The following is an 18,845-nucleotide window of genomic DNA, read 5'->3' on the forward strand; positions in this document are numbered from 1 at the left end:
CTGCTGCCACCTGCCTACACTGCGGTCATCAGAGCGCACAAATTAATATCCCTTTAATATCCTTCCTTCAAGAACTTCTTTTATATCAGTTGTAATTTTAGTTCAATAACAAAATTCACCCTGCAAGTCTAAAGGAACACTGAATAACAGTCTACACTGTGGGCAGCACAGGTCACAATTTGAACTATAATGTCCCTGAAACATACATACTTTGACAACGTACTTCATATATGTTTCGTCATTTACTTGAATCATAATTACAGATGATGCAGTCCAGTAGGCAACAGACAATGTTTCCAGTGCAGCCCGTTCGGACCACGCATCATCGCAGGGCGAGCACACTCTGAGCACCTGACGCACCACTAACTTAGTACACCATAAATAATCGCTACGTGGTCTTATTAAGGCTAAATCCAGTTGGAAAAATACATTCTTACTTGTGCGGCCTGCCTGGACCACTCATCATCGCAGGCTCCACACAAACCGCCCCTACATCAGTGAACCACAACTCATGAACCCTTTACAATAGATTCTTCTGTGTATTATTTCACATGTAGTGCTCCTACGTTTGTACAGCAGAAGTCATAAACCGTTTATGATGGAATATCTGTGTTTGATATGACGATTACTATTGCACTTGTTAATAATATCAACGTAATAAAATGGAGTCGAGCGCATGTGCCCATACCCACTTCCACTATCTATCTGTGTCTGTGTATTCATTATGTTTCTAAAATACAGCCCCTGGGCCCTACCACATTATATTCTGCTGTAAACAGCATATGCAACCACCTTATCTCTGGCAGAAACAAAAACTTCGATTATAAAACTTTCTCTCGCTCATTCTACAAATAGGAACGTAGAAACTCAATCATTACAATTTTGCAAGCAAAGTGTATAGTAAATTTATAAGTGTGTGATTGCCAACACATAAAGCCTTGCTCTTCAACAGACCAACTGGAATTGTCAAGCAGTGGCCGATCCTTAAACAAAAAAAGTCAAATTGTTTTTACCCTGAATCCAACAATTCATTTATCTGGGTATGGATCTGACACAGTTCACCCACCAGGGTCTGCCCTCGCTGCTGCTTTATGATGTTTAACTCGGTTGTATGTCAGCACAACGCGGGTTATTACCACGCGTGGCATTACAACGCTGTTTTTACAACGCAAGTCGTCACAATGACTTGCGCTGTAAGCGCTGGATAGTGGAATAGTTTAATTTTCTATTCCAACTCCAGCCCATGTTACAGTAGGGAAGGTGTTGGAATAGAAAATTAAACTATTCCTTGTCCAACAGTGCCCTCCAGCGCAAGTCGTTGAAATGACTTGCGTTGTAAAAGCAGCGTAGTAATGGCAGCACATGGTAATGCCCGCGTTGTAAAGGCTGTTCTCTGTTTAACTCACTCCTTCTCCTGATAGCCTTTATTTTTCTAGATTATCCTGCTTTCAACTTGCTGTCAGATTTTTTAAGCGCTCTGGTACCCTTCCAGGGTCTACATTGTACTATATAACACTTTATAAATAAATAACAAAAATACATTCTGCGCTGTTGCATTGCTCAAAGAAATAATGATAGAAATCTGAGCATTCATAATACAAGCTAATTTTATACTAAACAATGAGCACAAGATGCATGTTTTTTCCAACTGATCGCAACAAAATACCTAACCACTACAGTGACAGACCAGTGACATAGTAACCTTCATAAAGTTTTGATTTTTCAGTTTGCATGACCCAGCCTGTGTGACTTTGTTCTCTCTTCGTTCATCCCGCACTGTATAATTTACATAAATATGGAACAGTTTATAATCTTCAATCACCATCCTACTGTGTGTTCATAATTTACAATTTAGATTTTTTTGCTACAAAAACACTTGTGCATGAATTGAGGAAGCAGAAGTTCTCAGTACTTTTCTCAGAAATGGAATCTGTTTACAAGCTGAAGGAGCGCCATGACCAGCTCTTGGACCCAAAGATGCTGATGGACGTATACACTGGAAAGGATGCCCCCTTTCTTACAGACACGGTGATGAGGGTCATTCCACTTTTAAACAAAGCCTTCGCTTCAGGTATTTGATATTTCTTTCCATTTGACTATTTTATGTGTTCGGTTTTCTCTAAAGCTTGCAAGCAGTGGCTAAGTGGCTTGAGTCATGATTAATGCATTCACCCAATTTGAAGGCCTTGAGAGAAATGCTAGGTAAGTATGAAGTAAAGGACCACAAATGATTCTGACACATGTAAATTAACTACTCAGTTTTTTAAATTCTTTATGTTCATCTTGTAAATGCAAATGGAACCACAAATAGCATTTGCTAAACAGTTGCAGGTTCTTAGATCAGTCTGATATTTAGTAGCTTTTCAAAAAACAGTCAATGTCAGGACCCTTCATCAGTGGTAAAGGTGTGCTCAAATCAATATAGAATTCTTAGAAACATCTCACCTTAGATAATGAGGTATATGCTAAAAGATATGTGTCACGCGATTAATCCAGAATTTGTGGATCAAGTGGAGTAGCAGTAAAAAATCGATTTCAATTATAATTAAATGTTCTAACCTTTAAAGGTAGCATACATTTGGATGTCATCCTTGGGAAATACAATGAGTGGTGGGGAACAATAAAAAAAAAACTCAGAGTGATGTAGTACCCTTTCTACCGTACGGAAGGTCTGCCCACCTCAATTATAATCAGGTGTCTCCGCCTCCACTGCTGACATGCACCTCTGACAGAGTAAGTGTCATCTAAGGATTTTAATGTGTCCACCCAGGGGATGTTATTTATCTTGCTTACCGCTATCGCACAAAAATAGCAATAAGTGGAAGTAAATATTTGAATGTCCTCCACGCTATGGGAAAAAGTCCCATGGCAAGGGGGGGCATATTTTAATTTTCAATAAGACACTCCAACTGTGATGGAGGTCCCTGCCAATGTAAGAGTTGCCTGCTGGTGCAGCACATATCTCCAAATTAGGAGTGCAATTACTCCATCAGGGCGGTAGAGAAGAATTGAACACTCCATTGCCCTGACGGAGATGCAACACTCTAAACAGTTCCTTAGTTGGTAATTACCATTCTTTGTTTTAAGAGCTAGAGAATAGCAATGTTTTTTTCTGCAGTAGGAATTATCTTGCATGTTGAATATCTTCATTTTGGAAAGCAGAGATTGCATGTGTAGATGAACTTATAGTTCCAGAGGCAGAGAGGGTTCATTAAGACTCTATTTTCCTTGAAATCATAGCTCTGAGGTAACGGTCAGTAGGGGCATCCCAGGGAGAGGAACTGGTATCTCTTGGGACCCTAAATGATGTTCATGCCGATAAAATTACATACAACAATTGTCCATCTGAGATGTTTGAATTTTAAATGAAAGCAGCCAATGGTTTGCACGTACCTCCTGTAGTTACCACACTTGCAAGACCATGTGGGAAAAATGGGTAATGCAATGTGCTTCCAACTCTACTGCCCAGAAGCCCATCTGTCTGAGCTTTCTTTGGGTGCCGTGCTCCTGTCTGTGGGGTATTGGAGATGAACAGGTTAATCAGGATTTAATTACTGATCATAGAAGGATCTTAGGCATACTTTGTTTACAACTCCATATTGCTTTTCAACTCACAGTCTAGATCATTCTGTAAGATTTTCACAGTCAAGCTTCAATTCTTTTTTTCATTCCTTTCATCTAATTGCATTGATTTGTTTCTGAAAAGTGTGCAGAAATTGTTTGAAGTGGGGCCAGTGCATCCTTTAACAGCAAATTGAATGGTGAATCTATTAATTGATCATATGCTCTGCCATAACTCTTGCTATGAATGTCTTTCTGACCAGGTAGTGTGAAGGGAGATAGGCTGATTGCCCTCTGCTTTGGTCCTTTCTTCAATTGGGCCTTTCCAGCCTGCGAGCATTTCAAGGATATCATTATTTGCTGCCCGAATGATAAATGCATCAATGAGCTAGAAAAATGGAGGACGAATGCACCTGGGGCCATTGATTGGAGTCATGCAGTCAAGGCACATTGTGAAGTTCAGGGCAAAGGGTATGTATTTTGCAACATCCTTTGTTTTTCTTTCAGTGATGCTAGGCCAGAGTGCGGTGGAGTTTACACAAAATATTGGGACAAAAAGATATGTCAACAAAATATTCTGTTACAAATATCAAAAACAAAAGTTTTGTGAAGGTACATTCCTATAGTTAAGAAAAGGTTTACTATATGTAACTCCACATATATGTGCCTTTATGTACATAGATTGCACTTACCTTCTCAATACATTTAACATAATATTCTTTGCACAACATATTTTTGCTACTGACATTACAAGCTGCAGCCACACTTGTGAAGGCATTTCACATCGACCTAAAGCCCCATGGCAAAGGATAGCCCTGTACAAAGGCTTTGTATCCTCTCCCCATGGGGATGGGTGCAATCACAGGATCTGCAGGTCCCACCATATACCTGCTAATGAGCACAGTGAGGTTAGTGGTAAATGCTCATTTCAGTGCGAGTCCAGGGCGTGTCCTGTGCACTTCATCCAGTCAAAAGAGCAGGAAAAACTAGCATGTGACCTATTTGTGATTGCTGCATTCTATCTATAGTGGAGAAGTGTGGCTCAATGTTTAGAGCGGCAGACCCTAATGCAGAGGTTTGGCCCGGGACGAGGGTTCAATTCCTGCCTCGGCGGGTCTTGGGCTCAATTTCCTCGGACCTGATTATTCTCGCCTCGGTGCCTATTCTAATCATGGGTCCCACTCTGCAGCTCTGGGCAATAGCTTGCTTAATCTCCACAACGGCCCCAACAGCGCTGGATGCCTGGCTGCACCTTGGCGGTGCCCAGGAGTGGACATTTCACAGGGAAAAATCAGGAAGGGTTCCACAGCGGTATGCGTACAGCGCCAGGACACCCCAGTTGGGGTATGAGTGTGCTTTACAAGTACAAATTAATTTCATTTCATCGCCACACAAAGTACTTAACAGACACATCTGCATGTTAGCCATTCATTTTATTTCTCAAGAAAGCTCATTACACATTACACATGTGTCCTTAGATAAAACATATGCTTGATGAAAAAGGCCACTTTATTCAGCTTTTTTCTGCACAATCTAAATGGACTAAACAATGAACTAACAATTAACAAATAACCCACCCTGCCTCCCTGCACAGTTCCTGCCCCCTTTGCATTCCCCTTTTCCACCTACTCTGCACCATTTGATTACTTTCGGCTCAATGAGAAGACTCTAGAGATTTTTCTACTGCTCTCTGCTTTCATAAAATATCTATTATAAATATATTATATATTATATATTATAAATATATTCACAGCCCATGGACTAAACTTGAATCCTTTTGTTCCCTCATTTTCTCATTACCTTCTATTGGCCTTCTTCTGTAATTCTCAAAATCATGTCCTGACCAACCATCTGACCTGGACCAGAAGGACAACACTCTAAAGGTTGTGCTCTTGCCCACCTCGCCCCATCAACCAGAGTCTTGCAGTTTTCTATTCCATAAAGCCTTCTTAATAACTGCAGGTAGATTAAATTACCCAAAGGTGATGAGTGCACCCCATCCTTTCTGAATAACGTCAGTCTCTCATACATGTTTTCTGGGTGTCCTAACACCAAAGCCTTTTTCTAATCCTAAACCTGTAGACATCCTGTTCACTTCTTTCCTTGCTATGTTGATGGCTCCTGGATTTGTTGTTCTCGCCAAACCCTTCTCATCAACATCTGGCTCCGCCATGCCTAAGCCTCTAGCCACTACTCCCTTAACCTCTTTGAATCTTTATGTATCATTGTTGACACCCCCAAACCCATAACCTGCACTAGATAATTGTCACCTGCATGTATCAGGCTGGCTTCATATCCCTTTTAAGTCCAGCAATGTAAACCTGCTCCATTCCCATCCCATTTTGGCAGATTATTTTACCACAGCTTTATCCCTGTCCACACATAGTTGTTTGCCTTCCCAGAGATGTTCTCCCTGCACTACAGATCATGTTTTCATAAAGTGTTGTTGTATGCAAATTTCATCCTTGTGATCTCCTTCATATTGCCCACCTGCCGGGCAAGAAAATGACAACTTTTTAATGATCCTGCTGTTGGTCTCATGTGTATAAAAAAAACAACATGACGGTACCCATACACCAAGTTGAGATCTGGGTGCATAATATATATAGCAAGCAACAATGTCTCTACAGGTATTACTAGAAGACAGTTTTACTTTCAGAAAAGCATGCAAATAACAGTTGGAAAAAGGGAGGGAAACAGGGAGACAATTGTAATTATAGCAGCTAAATTCAAGGACCAATCTGTATTTATGGAGGAATAGAAAATATAGAAAAGGACAATATTGGGGCACTCAGTTACAGTAAATGTACATGTAACCAATACAGACTTGTGCACAATAGTGCTCATGAAAGATAAAGTGATTGCCGCAGGTGACAATTGAAAATACAATATACAGCGATAAAATGGCACATGAATATCGCTACACAGGACATTTTCTTTTTGATCAAGGCACAATTAAATAACAAAACGTGTCGGAAAACGAAGTCTTTCCGTTTCCTGGAACTGTCTAAAAAGGCTAAAAAGACATATAAGTCGTAGCTTCTATTACTAATGGGATAAACAACGAATTTGGAAACCCGTCACGCCTCGACATGACTATTGCGCCCTGAAGAAGTTCTGGTTTCAGAACGAAACGCGTTGGCTGATATTTTTTCACTGAATGAATTATTAAATGAATATTGCAACTATATATCACGACTCAGCGTTTACATATGAGGACAATTGAAAAGTTGAATAGTCTCTGTTTATTAGAAGAGACCAACTTGCATAGCAGTGCTTTTCCATCCAGGACAGAAATTGGTGTTTAGACCTGGGAAAGAAATCCAACTGGGACAAAGCATGAGGTAACAAAGAGTGGGGTGGTAGCACGATACCGGAGGAGGTAAGAAGAGGGGTAAAACAGAGCGTGTGCATTAAGTTTGAATGAAGCACACAACACATTGGACTATATTGTCCTGGTGTATTGGGACCCCCTTGATAAGGCACATTGTTGAGAATAAGGGAGCCAATGGTGAGAAACATTGCAGGCAGGGGCAATTTGGAGTAGTTGTACGTCCGGTCAATGAATTGCAAAAATATGACCGCAGGTTGGTCAGGTTAAAAGCAATATTTCTGTGTGATGATCCAAAACAAAAAAGAACAAAAATAAACAGGATGAAAAGGACCAGAACACAAAGAAAAAGGGATACAGGAAGGTTAAACGAAGAGCAAAAATAGAGCAACAAAGCACAAAACAGAGTAAATCAGGTTAGGACAAAGCAAAATATAAGAGTAGAAATCAGATAGGAGAACAAAGAACAAGAGGCACAGAATGAGAGAGAGATGGAGCCATCAGGTGAGGACATTGTGGGCGCCTCAAGCCCCTGGAGAAGGGACACAGGTGAGCCCTAGGCTAGGAACCAAACCTGCCTAATCTTGGGTGGCTTGGTGGTCTAAAACATCCCCTTAAGAGACCTGTGTTCGGGACTATGGTTACAGGTTTGAGTACTAGCTGGTCCAGTCAGCTTCTCATCCTTCTGTGGCACTCATTAAACACACCTCTTACATCTATATGTTATGGGTTACTTGGCAGCATTAAACTTCACTGTGCACTTTTGTGTCTCACATATTGAAGAGATATTCTTTCTGTAATATTGTGTTTCTCAGATGTAATGTGTTGTGCACCTGTAGATAACTCTATGACATATTCTCCTGCAATCATGATGTTTGGCATGAACCGTGTTTTCTTTTTTATCAATGCTCTTCATAAACCAATGAAAATGTCTTATATACATATACATAACCATGCATTTTTGTTCCTGTGCCCATTTGTATAATCAAACCAGATTTGTGAAATCCTGAAAGAAAGCAAAGAATGCATTTTAATTACTAAGCCACATATTATTCTTTTTTCTTTATTTTTTAGGGAATCATGGATTGAGAAGCAAAACATGTGGCAAAAGAAAATCAAACAACCTGTTAAATATGACGTCAGCAAAAGCAACCCGTTGTCTCCCACCTTACTCCCCCAGGCTGATTGTCTACTCTTGTCTCACTGTTTGGAAGCCCATGTTACAGACAAGGAAACTTTCATTACTTGCCTGAAAAATGTCACAACCCTGTTAAAACCAGGAGGGAATTTAGTAATAATAGCATGCCTTGAAGAAACATATTACATGGTTGGGAACTACAAGTTTCCCCATTTATGCATTGATGAAGATTTTGTCAGAAAAGCGCTTTGTGACACTGGTTATGACATTATAGAGCTGCACGTGTTCCCTAGGACAGTTAATCTATTGTATGATGTAGCAGATTATACTGCTTTCATAATTGTTAATGCCAGAAAGAGATAATCGTTCCATCTTCCATACATGCCAATCATATAGAAGAGATAAGTTATTCGCTTCTGGTCTGAACCACATATATTCTTCTTCTGCTGTTGTTAACTCTATTTTGGTTTAAACCAATAGTACTCTGCTCTCAGCCTCTCAGCTGACTTTTATCAATGGAACATGCTATTTATCTTGCATCACCTTGACTGCTCTTCAACAGGTTCTACTTTACTCATTGTCACCCTCATGGAGACTCTGGGACATATTAATCAGAGGTTAGTGTTACTTTTGCACCATGCACTGGGGTGCAAACCTTAGGTGTGATTTATCAAGCTACGCAAGGCCCCCTGGCATGGCCGAGCGGCTCGGTCAGTCTGGCCGCATTGTGATACTCTGCCCCAGTGAGGAGTTCTGTGGGTGCTCATGGTTGTGCCCACACAACACCCATTGGTTTGGCACGTTCCCATGTTTCCCATTAGAGGTAGACCTGGGAATGCGCCACATGCTTTGCATCTCCAAGGGAGGTGTGACAAGGGGAACTATCTATTTTTCTTCTTGTTTTCTACTTTTCCTATATATTCCATATTCTACAGAGGATATAAAGAGAGGACAATGCCTCAGGGGATTGTTTTGCGGAGGAAGGCTACCATTTCTACATAAAAACAAACCTTCTATCAACACAGGCAGCCTTCCACTGTAGTGCAAGAGTTCCTGCTTTGGCACCAGGCAGCTGGGAAAAAAGAGGAATTCACTGTGTTATGTTAAATATGGTGCATTTCTGCCGTTTCCTTGTCATGCAGAACACCGCAGCTAGGTGGATCCATGAGCTGTGTGGTTTAATGATGAATATGCCCCTCTGAATCTAATCAAAACATTTGTCTGCCATATCATTCCCTATATATCCGCAAATATACTATATTGTCATCAGACCTTTGCCCGTTGAATGTTGCTAACACATTTCAGAGTGCTACACTCAGGGCCATATTTATCACAGGGTTGCATCACTTCTGTACCATGTAACAGGGGGCAAATGTGAAGCAACCACGAAGATGCGATTTATCCAGTTACACAAGGCGACCTTACCTGGTCCTGATAAATTCAGAGTCACGCACCGCAGCAGAGATCGCTGCATTCGTTTGCGCTTCTTCTGGAGGCATTTGTGTGTGGTTTATGGATATTCCCATTCAAATCCATGCATTTTGATCCAGTCCCAGATTTACCATCAGTGGTAGAGCAGGGAATGAGCCAAACCTGCTACGCCTCCCGAGGCGAAGCATAACAAGGAAACATATGTTCATGTTGCCTTGTATGTTCCTCTTTCTATGAGTCCTGCATTCTGCAGCACATATAAGATGAGGAAATGCCTCAGGGGACTGTTTTTGTGTAAAAAGATGCCCCTTCCTGAACAAACACAATCCGGATAAAAACGCAGGTTGTAAGAGTGCCTACATTGGCACTAGGCAGCACATTGGGTGCCATCTCTGGAAAAAGGCAATGCATTCCTGCCCTTTCCCTATCATGCAGTGCACCTCTGCAAGGTGACTTGCTCTGCTGCATGACATAACAATACATATGCCCCTTGATTTAAAGATGTAGATGCTGCATGCATGTTAAACACCTGTACAAATGCCTGTTCATTCCTTACTCATGTATGTTTTTGCAGAATTGCGGTGCACACCACCAGTCATAATCTTGCATGTGCTTACTTACAGACACAATATTGACCCTGGTGCAAATGTAATTGCATGCACATATGTACTCACACAAACCTACCATGTAACAAGCTTCCTGGACCCCTGCTGCGTTCAGAAGAATCTCACTCTTTGGCAGACCCTATTCTTAGGTCCCATTCATGAGTAAACTCTGTTTTTACAGTCAGCCTTGAAAGAGCTTGTGTCAGCCTGAAGATGCTCAATCTTCAGCCTCTTCAGGGGCAGTACCATGGAAGAGGGAGTCACCATGGAGGAGCAGCCAGACCTGCTGAAGAGCAGACACCCCAAAAGCCTCACGAGCTGGGATCCTGAACCCCTGCATCCATGCTTTTGAAGGGCCATATGCACATCTGGAGCCAACCAGGGCACCCACAACAATATGACATGTTTACTGCCAATATCTTAAATAAAAGATATAAGGAGTAAAACATGTTCTGTGGATTTATTTCAAAAAGTGTCAGAATGAAGGGTGGGAGTGGCTCTTAGTGAATAATAGGGGAAACCCATGAAAACGTTAGGAGAAGTATTTATGTCATCATGAGAGAGCCCCCCCAAACAGTATACATTTCTGGTCTGGTCAAGATGGCCGAGGGATGATGTGATGGAACAGAAGTAACCCCAAGATCTCCGCTTCCCTAAGTCTGTAAAATTGTGGCTTTTTTATTATTCTCCCAAGATTTACTATCTAGCTATATTGGGGTCAGGGTAACCACATTATGACACAACATAACAGCAGACAAGCACAAATGAGGCATAAAACAAAAACTAAATGTGAAAGTGAATAAAAGAGGAAAAAGCATTTCCCTATTAATTGCAAACATAAAGAACTGTTTCCAATGCTGAGGGGAGGCTTTGGTTCTTCAATGTATTCCACAGGCTGAGGTGAATCTAAGGTGATCTTTTGAGCTGGACATTGAAAGAAATGGGATAAAAGCTGTTAAATAAGTAGCAAAGAGTTAAAATAGGCAAGCAAGCCAATGGATCCCAATACACATACTGCTATTTAAAGATAAAAAGGCCAATCTACAGCTGGTGAACCCACAAAGCACCTCTAGATTGGACAAACAAATTGATAGGGAGGAAAGAGACCAAATTGAGGATGTGAAATGAGAAGCAAGTCATCTTTATCTTTATTCAAAGCAATAGTTTTGCCTAGCGACAGCTACATTTGTCTGTGACCAAGACCTAACAATGTTTTGATTTGCCAGAATGAGATCCTGTCTATGGGCCACATGATATCTGTTTTAATTCTCAAACTTTTGCAACCAGTAAAGAATACAGGCAACAGGTTCTGTGTGTGAGAAATTATTAAAACACAGTGGCTGTTTTACACAAGTGCTCCCACTTTTGTGGCCTTTGTCTACTATGTTATTACAGAAATGGCCCCTTTTGTAATAAGGACTCTACTGACACATTCACAAGGGCTCGGTCTTGTGCATGCAACAAAAAACACCACAAAAAGTTACGTAGAAGACAACATGTTTCACACTGCAAAATCAATCCTCTTTTTTTTTTTTTTTTCATGATGACTAGTTATGGATTTTGGGCTGCAGCTCAGGGAGGACATAGGGAAATGTGAGAAGATGGTTCTGCCCATCTGACCACTCAGATGTTTCCTTTATTGTTCACCTGATCTTTGACCATTTACTGTGGGAGAACCTCATAACCTGGTACACACCCACGGTAAACTAATGTTAAAATGGACTGCGTGTTTTGGGCACAGATAGCCTGTCACAGAAGAGACTATGCAGAGTTCGGTGATGACCTGGAACATGCTTCAGAGAAACCCCTTACTTGCCAGACAATCCAGCGCAGCGCTCCCTGGAGCAGTGGGGGAGCCGCAGCTCAGATATGAAGGTTCCCGGAGGAGCCCCCCTTAATGCCTTTCAGCGCCTGACCCATTGTTTGTAAATAAAACTGCTTTAGGCTGTGACTTTCCAAATCTTTAAGGGAGACTCTGTGCTGCTCCTGTAGACACCCGCACAGCTGCGTCAATTTGGTGGTGACCCGATCCGCTAGGACTCCCCACACGTTGCAGAGCAGTCCAAGGACTACTGTAAGGAGGTGGTGTGGGCTAGTAATCACTATTCACAGATACTCACTAAGATCACTCAATAAAGAATTGCCTAGTTTGTGATTTGTCTTTATAAACGTACATTTATTACGCACAGACTATTCAATACCACACACTGATTTACAATGATACACAAGCTGATAGTATTACTAGCCCACACCAGCTCCTTACAGAAGACCTTGGACTGCTCTGCAACGTTACCCTATGAGACTCAAGTGGGTTATTTGTGTGTTTGGTTCCCAGTGAAAAACATATGTAGACCCAAACCACACAACAAATTCTTCATTTACCAACAGGAAGCCTATGAAAACATCATGGGACATATTATCAAGGGGGTTTATCTCCGCTTTTTTGGCTTTAAAAGCCAAGAAAGCGGAGATAAAATTATCTCCCTATTACCTAGCTGTCGCTAACTAGCGACAGCTAGTAGGAGATAGCGACCATCTTGGGCCCCACTTTGCATGTCAGTGATATTTATCACTAATGACATGCAAAGTGGGCGTGCCAAGATGTTAGCGACTGGAAACAGTCGCTAACATCGCTATCTCCTATTACCAACTTTTGGAGATATTCGCGCCAAGCGCGAATATCTCCAAAAGCTAACCCCTACCCTGAGCAGTTCTTAGCCATGTTATCCAATGGGAGGTGGATAACATGGCTAGGAGCATTAGCTCGGTAATGCATGAATATCGCTGACTTTTCAGCGATATTCATGCATTGCGGCCGTTTTTTATCGCATTTGCGATAAACCTTGGTAATACCAAGGTTTATCTGCGATAAAAATCGCCGCAGCTCAGCGGTAAATTTTTGTCTCTAACCAAGCAATAGCGATAATTATCGCTATTGCTTGGTAATATGCCCCGATCATATCTTTGAAAACTAGACACCAGTGGAAGTCCATGATGGGGTGAATTTTGTGGCTCTCTTAAGGTTTGTTTTACACAGAATCCCTTGCACATCTCAAACTTTGCCAGCAAGGCACATTTTCCTGCCATTTACGTGAGGAAAACTCTTGGAATTTGCATGGACCCACACAGTTCTTACTACCCAGCGTTCCCCCAAGTCTACTGACAAAAACGGTGCCTCACTTGTATAGGTGAGCTAAATCCCCATGATTGGAAAGGGTGCAAAAAACAACATAGACCTCACATTTCCCACGAAAAACCTATACACCTGTGCGGCTCTCACCATTTTGTTTCTTCCCAGAATCCCATGGTTGCTCAAACCTTGCCTAAAAAACACATGTTCCTTTCATCTCTGTGGAGAAAACTCCTGCAATTTGGATGGAAAAATAAATGTTCTACCACCCAGCATTTCCCCATGTCTCCTAAAAATAATGCTGCCTCCCTTGTGTGAATAGGCCAAGTGCCAGTGAGAGGAAAGGGCATCAAATGCAACAGATTTTTCTACTCAAACGATGACTAGGGCTGACTAGACCTGGGCTGCATTTAGAGTAGGGGAAGAGATTTCCTTGCATCCTGGTTTGCCTCTGACAATGTTGTCTCCATCTTGTGCCAGGAAGCTGCAAAAGAGAGGATAGAAATGGTTCTGGCTCGGCACAGTCACTCTCTGCTGCCTGAGAGGAAAAATGATTTTGGACTCTAAAAAGTGGGGCCCTAACCCCTGAACTTTAGAACTCTTTTGGACCAAGATGACTGCCATCTCACCGGTGAAGCTGGATGACTGTCACCAAGCTGCTGCCTGTACCGCGACTTGAGGGCACAGCACGCCGCACCACTGCACTTTGCACTGCAGCAACTGATGCATGCCGAAGTCTGGGGAAACATGGGAACTTTTTTTAGAACCAGTGACGAGTCTCGCTGCAGCATTTATTAAGGCTCATAGGGGTGCTGTTGTAGTTTTTGGAAGGCCACACAGAGAGGCACTTAAGTACTCCATACGAGGGATAACTAAAGCTTGTACTGCCAGCTTGAAGTCATTGACTGGTAGGAAGGGTTTCTGCTACCCCAGTGTGTTTATCTGTAAGTTTGCTCCCTTTTTTGCATTGCTAAAGTGTTTTGGCATAGTGAGGGTGCTGTCAAGAGTTATTCCCAAGGATTTCGCTGAGTCCACAATGTTTTGGTAGAACGTTGAGTGCAGTAAGATGTTTAATCAAGTCTTGCATAATGGGGACTATGGCGGGTGGAGCTATAAGGAGGAATTTGGTTTTTAGAGCATTCAATTTGAGATGGTTTTCTGCCAGCCAAGTCTGGATCTTCCTGAGTGTTGAGTAAAGCAATTTAATGTCTTCTAGGGTGTGAATCTTAAGATAACGTTGTGTGTCGTTGGCGTACATATGATATTGCATGTTAGACACACGTAGCATTTCGGTGAGAGGTTCCAGGAGCAAGTTAAACAATACGGGTTTGGAAAGAGTTTTGTTGACCTTGAATTTTTGTGTTTGGTTATGGAGAAAAGAGGTAAACCAGTTTAGCACTGATCCAGGTAGTCCCATTCTATGTTTCAGAAGATCTATCAGATTCTCGTGTTTGACCATATCAAAGGCTGAGGATAGGTCAAGCAGGATGAGAAGGCATGATCCGTTCTGATCAAGGATTTATAGTGCATCGTCAATAATGTGTTTCATGGCTGATTCAGTGCTGTGACCTGCTCTGAAGCCTGATTGGTATTTGTTAAGAAGGTCAAAGTGATCAATATGTTTAGTCAATTGGTGGTGTACACATTTTTCCAGTAATTTGGCCAAGGTAGGAATATTGAAGATAGGACGATAGTTGTTTAGGTCCATAGGGTCAGCCTGTTCGACTTTGAGGGTGTCCGGGATGCAGCCTTGTTGGAGTGAACTGGTAATGATTTTGGTCCAGAGAGGCAGAAGCCAGGGGGTTAAGTCTTTAACAGCGTTTGCCGGGACAGAATCGGTGAGGTGATTGGCAGGCTTCAGGGCATTAAGAATCTTGCCTAATGCTTCTTCAGTGTAGGTAGCAAAGGATGACCAGGCTGCATCAGTTTTTAAGTCAAACTTTGATGGGATTAAGTGTGGCACGGTTGGAATGGAGGGGAGGTGTTCGTAAGAGGACCGGAGAGTAGTAAAAGGTCATTTAGGAGATCCTTCTTGATGTTGTCAGTCTTCCGATTAAAGAAGACAGATCATTCTTTGCAGTTGGTTTGCGGGCGGGCTATATCGTGTAGCCGTTGAGTAGCATCCTTAGATTGGGTTTTGATTAGCTCAAGAAGTTTTTGGGGATGATTTCCTGCTTGGTCTAGTTGGTGGCCGAAAAAGTCAGCGTTAGTGCGCTTGATCTTTCTGTAATAAGCATTTCTCTTTTTCCCTAGTAACTTGAGGTGATTAGTAGATGGAACTGATCTCCAGATGCGTTCTTGAGTTCAGATTGGGTCCCTGGGCCCAAATCAGCACAGGGAATGGGGTTGCTTGATACTCTTCACCAGAAAATAATGTGGGCATCGATCAGAAGGACTTGGGCCCCCTGAGTGACGCTGGGGGAGTCGGTCATCTGTTCTCCACATTTCCTGCGCCTGCTGCCGGGCAGGGATTCGACGCTGGGCACTTTCCTCTTCACTCGCAGTTACTGGGGGAATCCTGGTTAGTTTATTTCCCTCAGCTTAGTAATATGCTAAAATTAAGGTCTGATCTGAGATCGTAGTTGGATGAAGAATGCCGGAGCATTAAGTGAAATATCATAATTAATAGTGGAGCCATAAGGGGAAATTACAAAACTGTGACCAAATGGTTTCTGAAGATGTTCCATGCATTCAAGAGATAATGAAAAAAAAATAAACCAAAGTTTGAAAACCTTTAATCATGTGAAATCTGATAATTATAAACATGTTTTGAGAAAAAAACGTAACAACGTGTCCTATTATCACAGATACAATAAAGGTATTTTAATTTCATGTCATCTTTATTCTGCTGCGAACAAAGAACAAAACATTTTTAGGGAGGAAGCCAAAATTTTCAACTTATATGAACCTGAATTCTGAAGCTCGGTTCTTGACTAGGCATTGAGAGAGCTGCATGAAGACAAAGCCCCACACACAGATATGTCTCTTCATCCTAGAGAGGGAAAGACGGTAGTGGTGTATCCAAAAGGAAAGGACCGCACATTCACTAATGACAATTAAATGTATAATAAGTACTGGAAAAGTAACAAATCTTCAGTTGCGAAGACGGAGTGCTGCACAGACCGCTATCCCCCACTACCAAGAGAGATGCAATGACAATCAATGATTGGCAAAGTACAAATGAAGCAAGAGGGTCAAATCTAGCACGTTCCTAACATACATGTATACAAGGGCAGACTAATAGGTCTCCTGGTTGTTTCTCAATAAGCAGAGGTTTTCCAATAACAGTGGTGGTTGGACATCACAAACCTGGAAGTGTGTTCCAATATACTGCAGCCAAGCCCCACTGCAGCAAAAAACATGACTACTACACGGACTCGACCTTTCATGTTTTTTGCTGCAGTGGGGCTTGGCTGCATCCTCTAGTTGTTTTAGATAGTTACTACTACAATGTCTAAAATGTCTAGAGGTACTAACAAAGTTTTAATATGGAGCCAACAGTTAGGCTAGTAAAATGTTAGCACTGTGAGCCACAGGTCATAATAGACAATTTTGCAAAGTTGGTCATCAAATCAAGGCCAGCAATAAAGGCCACAATAGAGTGGACCAATTGCCGTAAGGCCTTCGGGGTGCAGGCCATTAAAATGGCATCCCCTGCCTAAAGTAATGCGTGGAGGAGGGTGCCCTTGAATTTAGGAACAACTTGCATACTTCAAGTCAGATGAGAATTGAGAATATTCATGTTCTAGAGAAAGAGCAGTGGGATGAGCATGCAACCTTGCCTTACACCTCCCTCAAAGTTGAATTAGCTGACCAAACCTTACCCTTGCGTTGGTGCTAGTATGCAGTACTACTGGCATGTTGACCATATCGCTATCTAAGCTCAGTTCTAATAGGATTTTTAATAACTTAGATCTATTAAAACAACCAAATGCCATGGTCAGGTCCATAAAAGCTACATGAAGAGGTACCCGCCTTACCGCAGAAACTTTCACGATAATTAAGTTTAGATACAGGCACTGTTCTTTCTGTGCCAATTCTAACATTTCTTGAAAACTGGTACTGCTCCAAGAGCTAGTAACAGTAGACTCCATAAGGTTATTACATTGGCTAATAGAGATTAATGTTGTTTTTAATTAAATCAATTGGTACCCATCGGGTTCTAAGGCTTTACCCCCAGTGCTCTTGCCCTGTATAGAAAATTGAACCAACTCAGAATGAACCTCATGACTCTCTGTATTTCTAATAATGTTTTCCTCAGGAGCAGAATACATTCGTGGGAGATGTGTTATCCAGGCCTCACTGTTCATATGACAATTAATATGGGCAATCTCTGGTCTATCAAGCCCATATTTGTTACTTATCCGCAGAACATGTTGCTATTTCTAGCGCAGGCTGCTTGCCTCAGTGTTTCCAATCGCTGCTTTAAAATGACATTACGTATATTTCGTATTACCAGTTTAAATCATTTCCCTGAAGTAATAAAGTCTAATATCTAGGTTACTAAGGCTCTGCACAGCTTGCAATGTGTCCTGGAACATTCGTTATTGAAACATCAAGGGGTCTGGCACAGCGGACAAATTGGCTTAGATAGAAAAGTTCTTATGATGTTATGTAGGGCCTTAAACGAATTAACCACCTGCCCATTATTGGCCTCCTCAGACAGGCATTTAAACAATAAATCTGTCTCCTCCTTGATTATTTTTCTCAAAATGATGGTGATGTCTGCCATAGATAAATCTTTGACCAAAGCTCAAGTTTATGTTATGTTATGTTATAAAATTTATAGAGCGCTCAGCTGCCACAGCAAAGTGGCGTCCCGGCGCTATCTTGAAAAAAAAACAACACAACCAGAGAAAAGAGTCAGGCAGCAAGATTAGAGTAATGGGAACAGAAAAGTTTTGATAGCTCTTCGGAAAGCCAGTAGGTCCGGTATGGCACGGATGTCAGCGGGTAATGTGTTCCAAAGACTCGCTGCCAGAACGCCAAAGGAGCGACCGCCCACTCTGGCCATCCTGAAGCGAGGAACATTGGCCAAGAATTTACCCGTCGAACGTAGTACTCTAGCAGGGGTGTAGTAGGTAATTGCCTGAGCAAGAATGGGAGGTGAAAAGGCCTTTAGAATCTTAAAAGCCAGGCACAAAGCTTTGAACTTAATTCTTTGTCTGACGGGCAGCCAGTGAAGATCATATATGGTACGTCTGACAGAGCAAAATTTGGGAAGGCCTACCAGCATTCTGGCGGCCGCATTTTGCACATGCTGGAGGCGTGTTAGTTCAGCTTGGTTAGCGTCCAGAAGTAGCGAGCTGGCGTAATCCAGCCTAGAGAGTACTGTAGCTTGGACAATGAGTTGTCTTGTAGGAGCATCGAAAAATGTAAGAATGAGTCTGAGGCTCCGCAGAATCCCAAAACAGGTCCCAGCAACTCTCTTTGTATGGGGGATAAAAGTCAGGTTGGAATCGAACCAGACCCTGAGGTTCTTAGCCTCTGGCCACCAGGGAGGCTAACCCTATCAAAGATGGCCGCCGCCGTCACTCCGACCGTGCCCCCGGTGAGTCAGCCCTGAATCGGCCAATCACTCAGGGGAGGAGGCAGAGGAGCAGAAATGCAGGGGTCAATATAGTGACTAATTAAAAGTTTTTTAAAAGG

The 18,845-nt window shown here is 42.1% G+C and overlaps 1 protein-coding gene across 1 annotated transcript; it reads left to right on the plus strand.

Annotated features, from left to right (window-relative positions):
• Positions 1–1,879: 1,879 nt before the first annotated feature.
• Positions 1,880–8,425, plus strand: LOC144752087 (nicotinamide N-methyltransferase-like). The gene is made up of 3 exons (XM_078640037.1): positions 1,880–2,071; positions 3,825–4,032; positions 7,967–8,425. The coding sequence occupies exons 1-3, from the start codon at positions 1,924–1,926 to the stop codon at positions 8,391–8,393; spliced, it is 783 nt and encodes a 260-aa protein (XP_078496163.1). The 5' UTR covers positions 1,880–1,923; the 3' UTR covers positions 8,394–8,425.
• Positions 8,426–18,845: the final 10,420 nt, after the last annotated feature.

Source organism: Lissotriton helveticus, chromosome 4_2 (genome assembly GCF_964261635.1).
Source record: "Lissotriton helveticus chromosome 4_2, aLisHel1.1, whole genome shotgun sequence".
In the NCBI taxonomy this organism is placed as follows: Eukaryota; Metazoa; Chordata; class Amphibia; order Caudata; family Salamandridae; genus Lissotriton; species Lissotriton helveticus.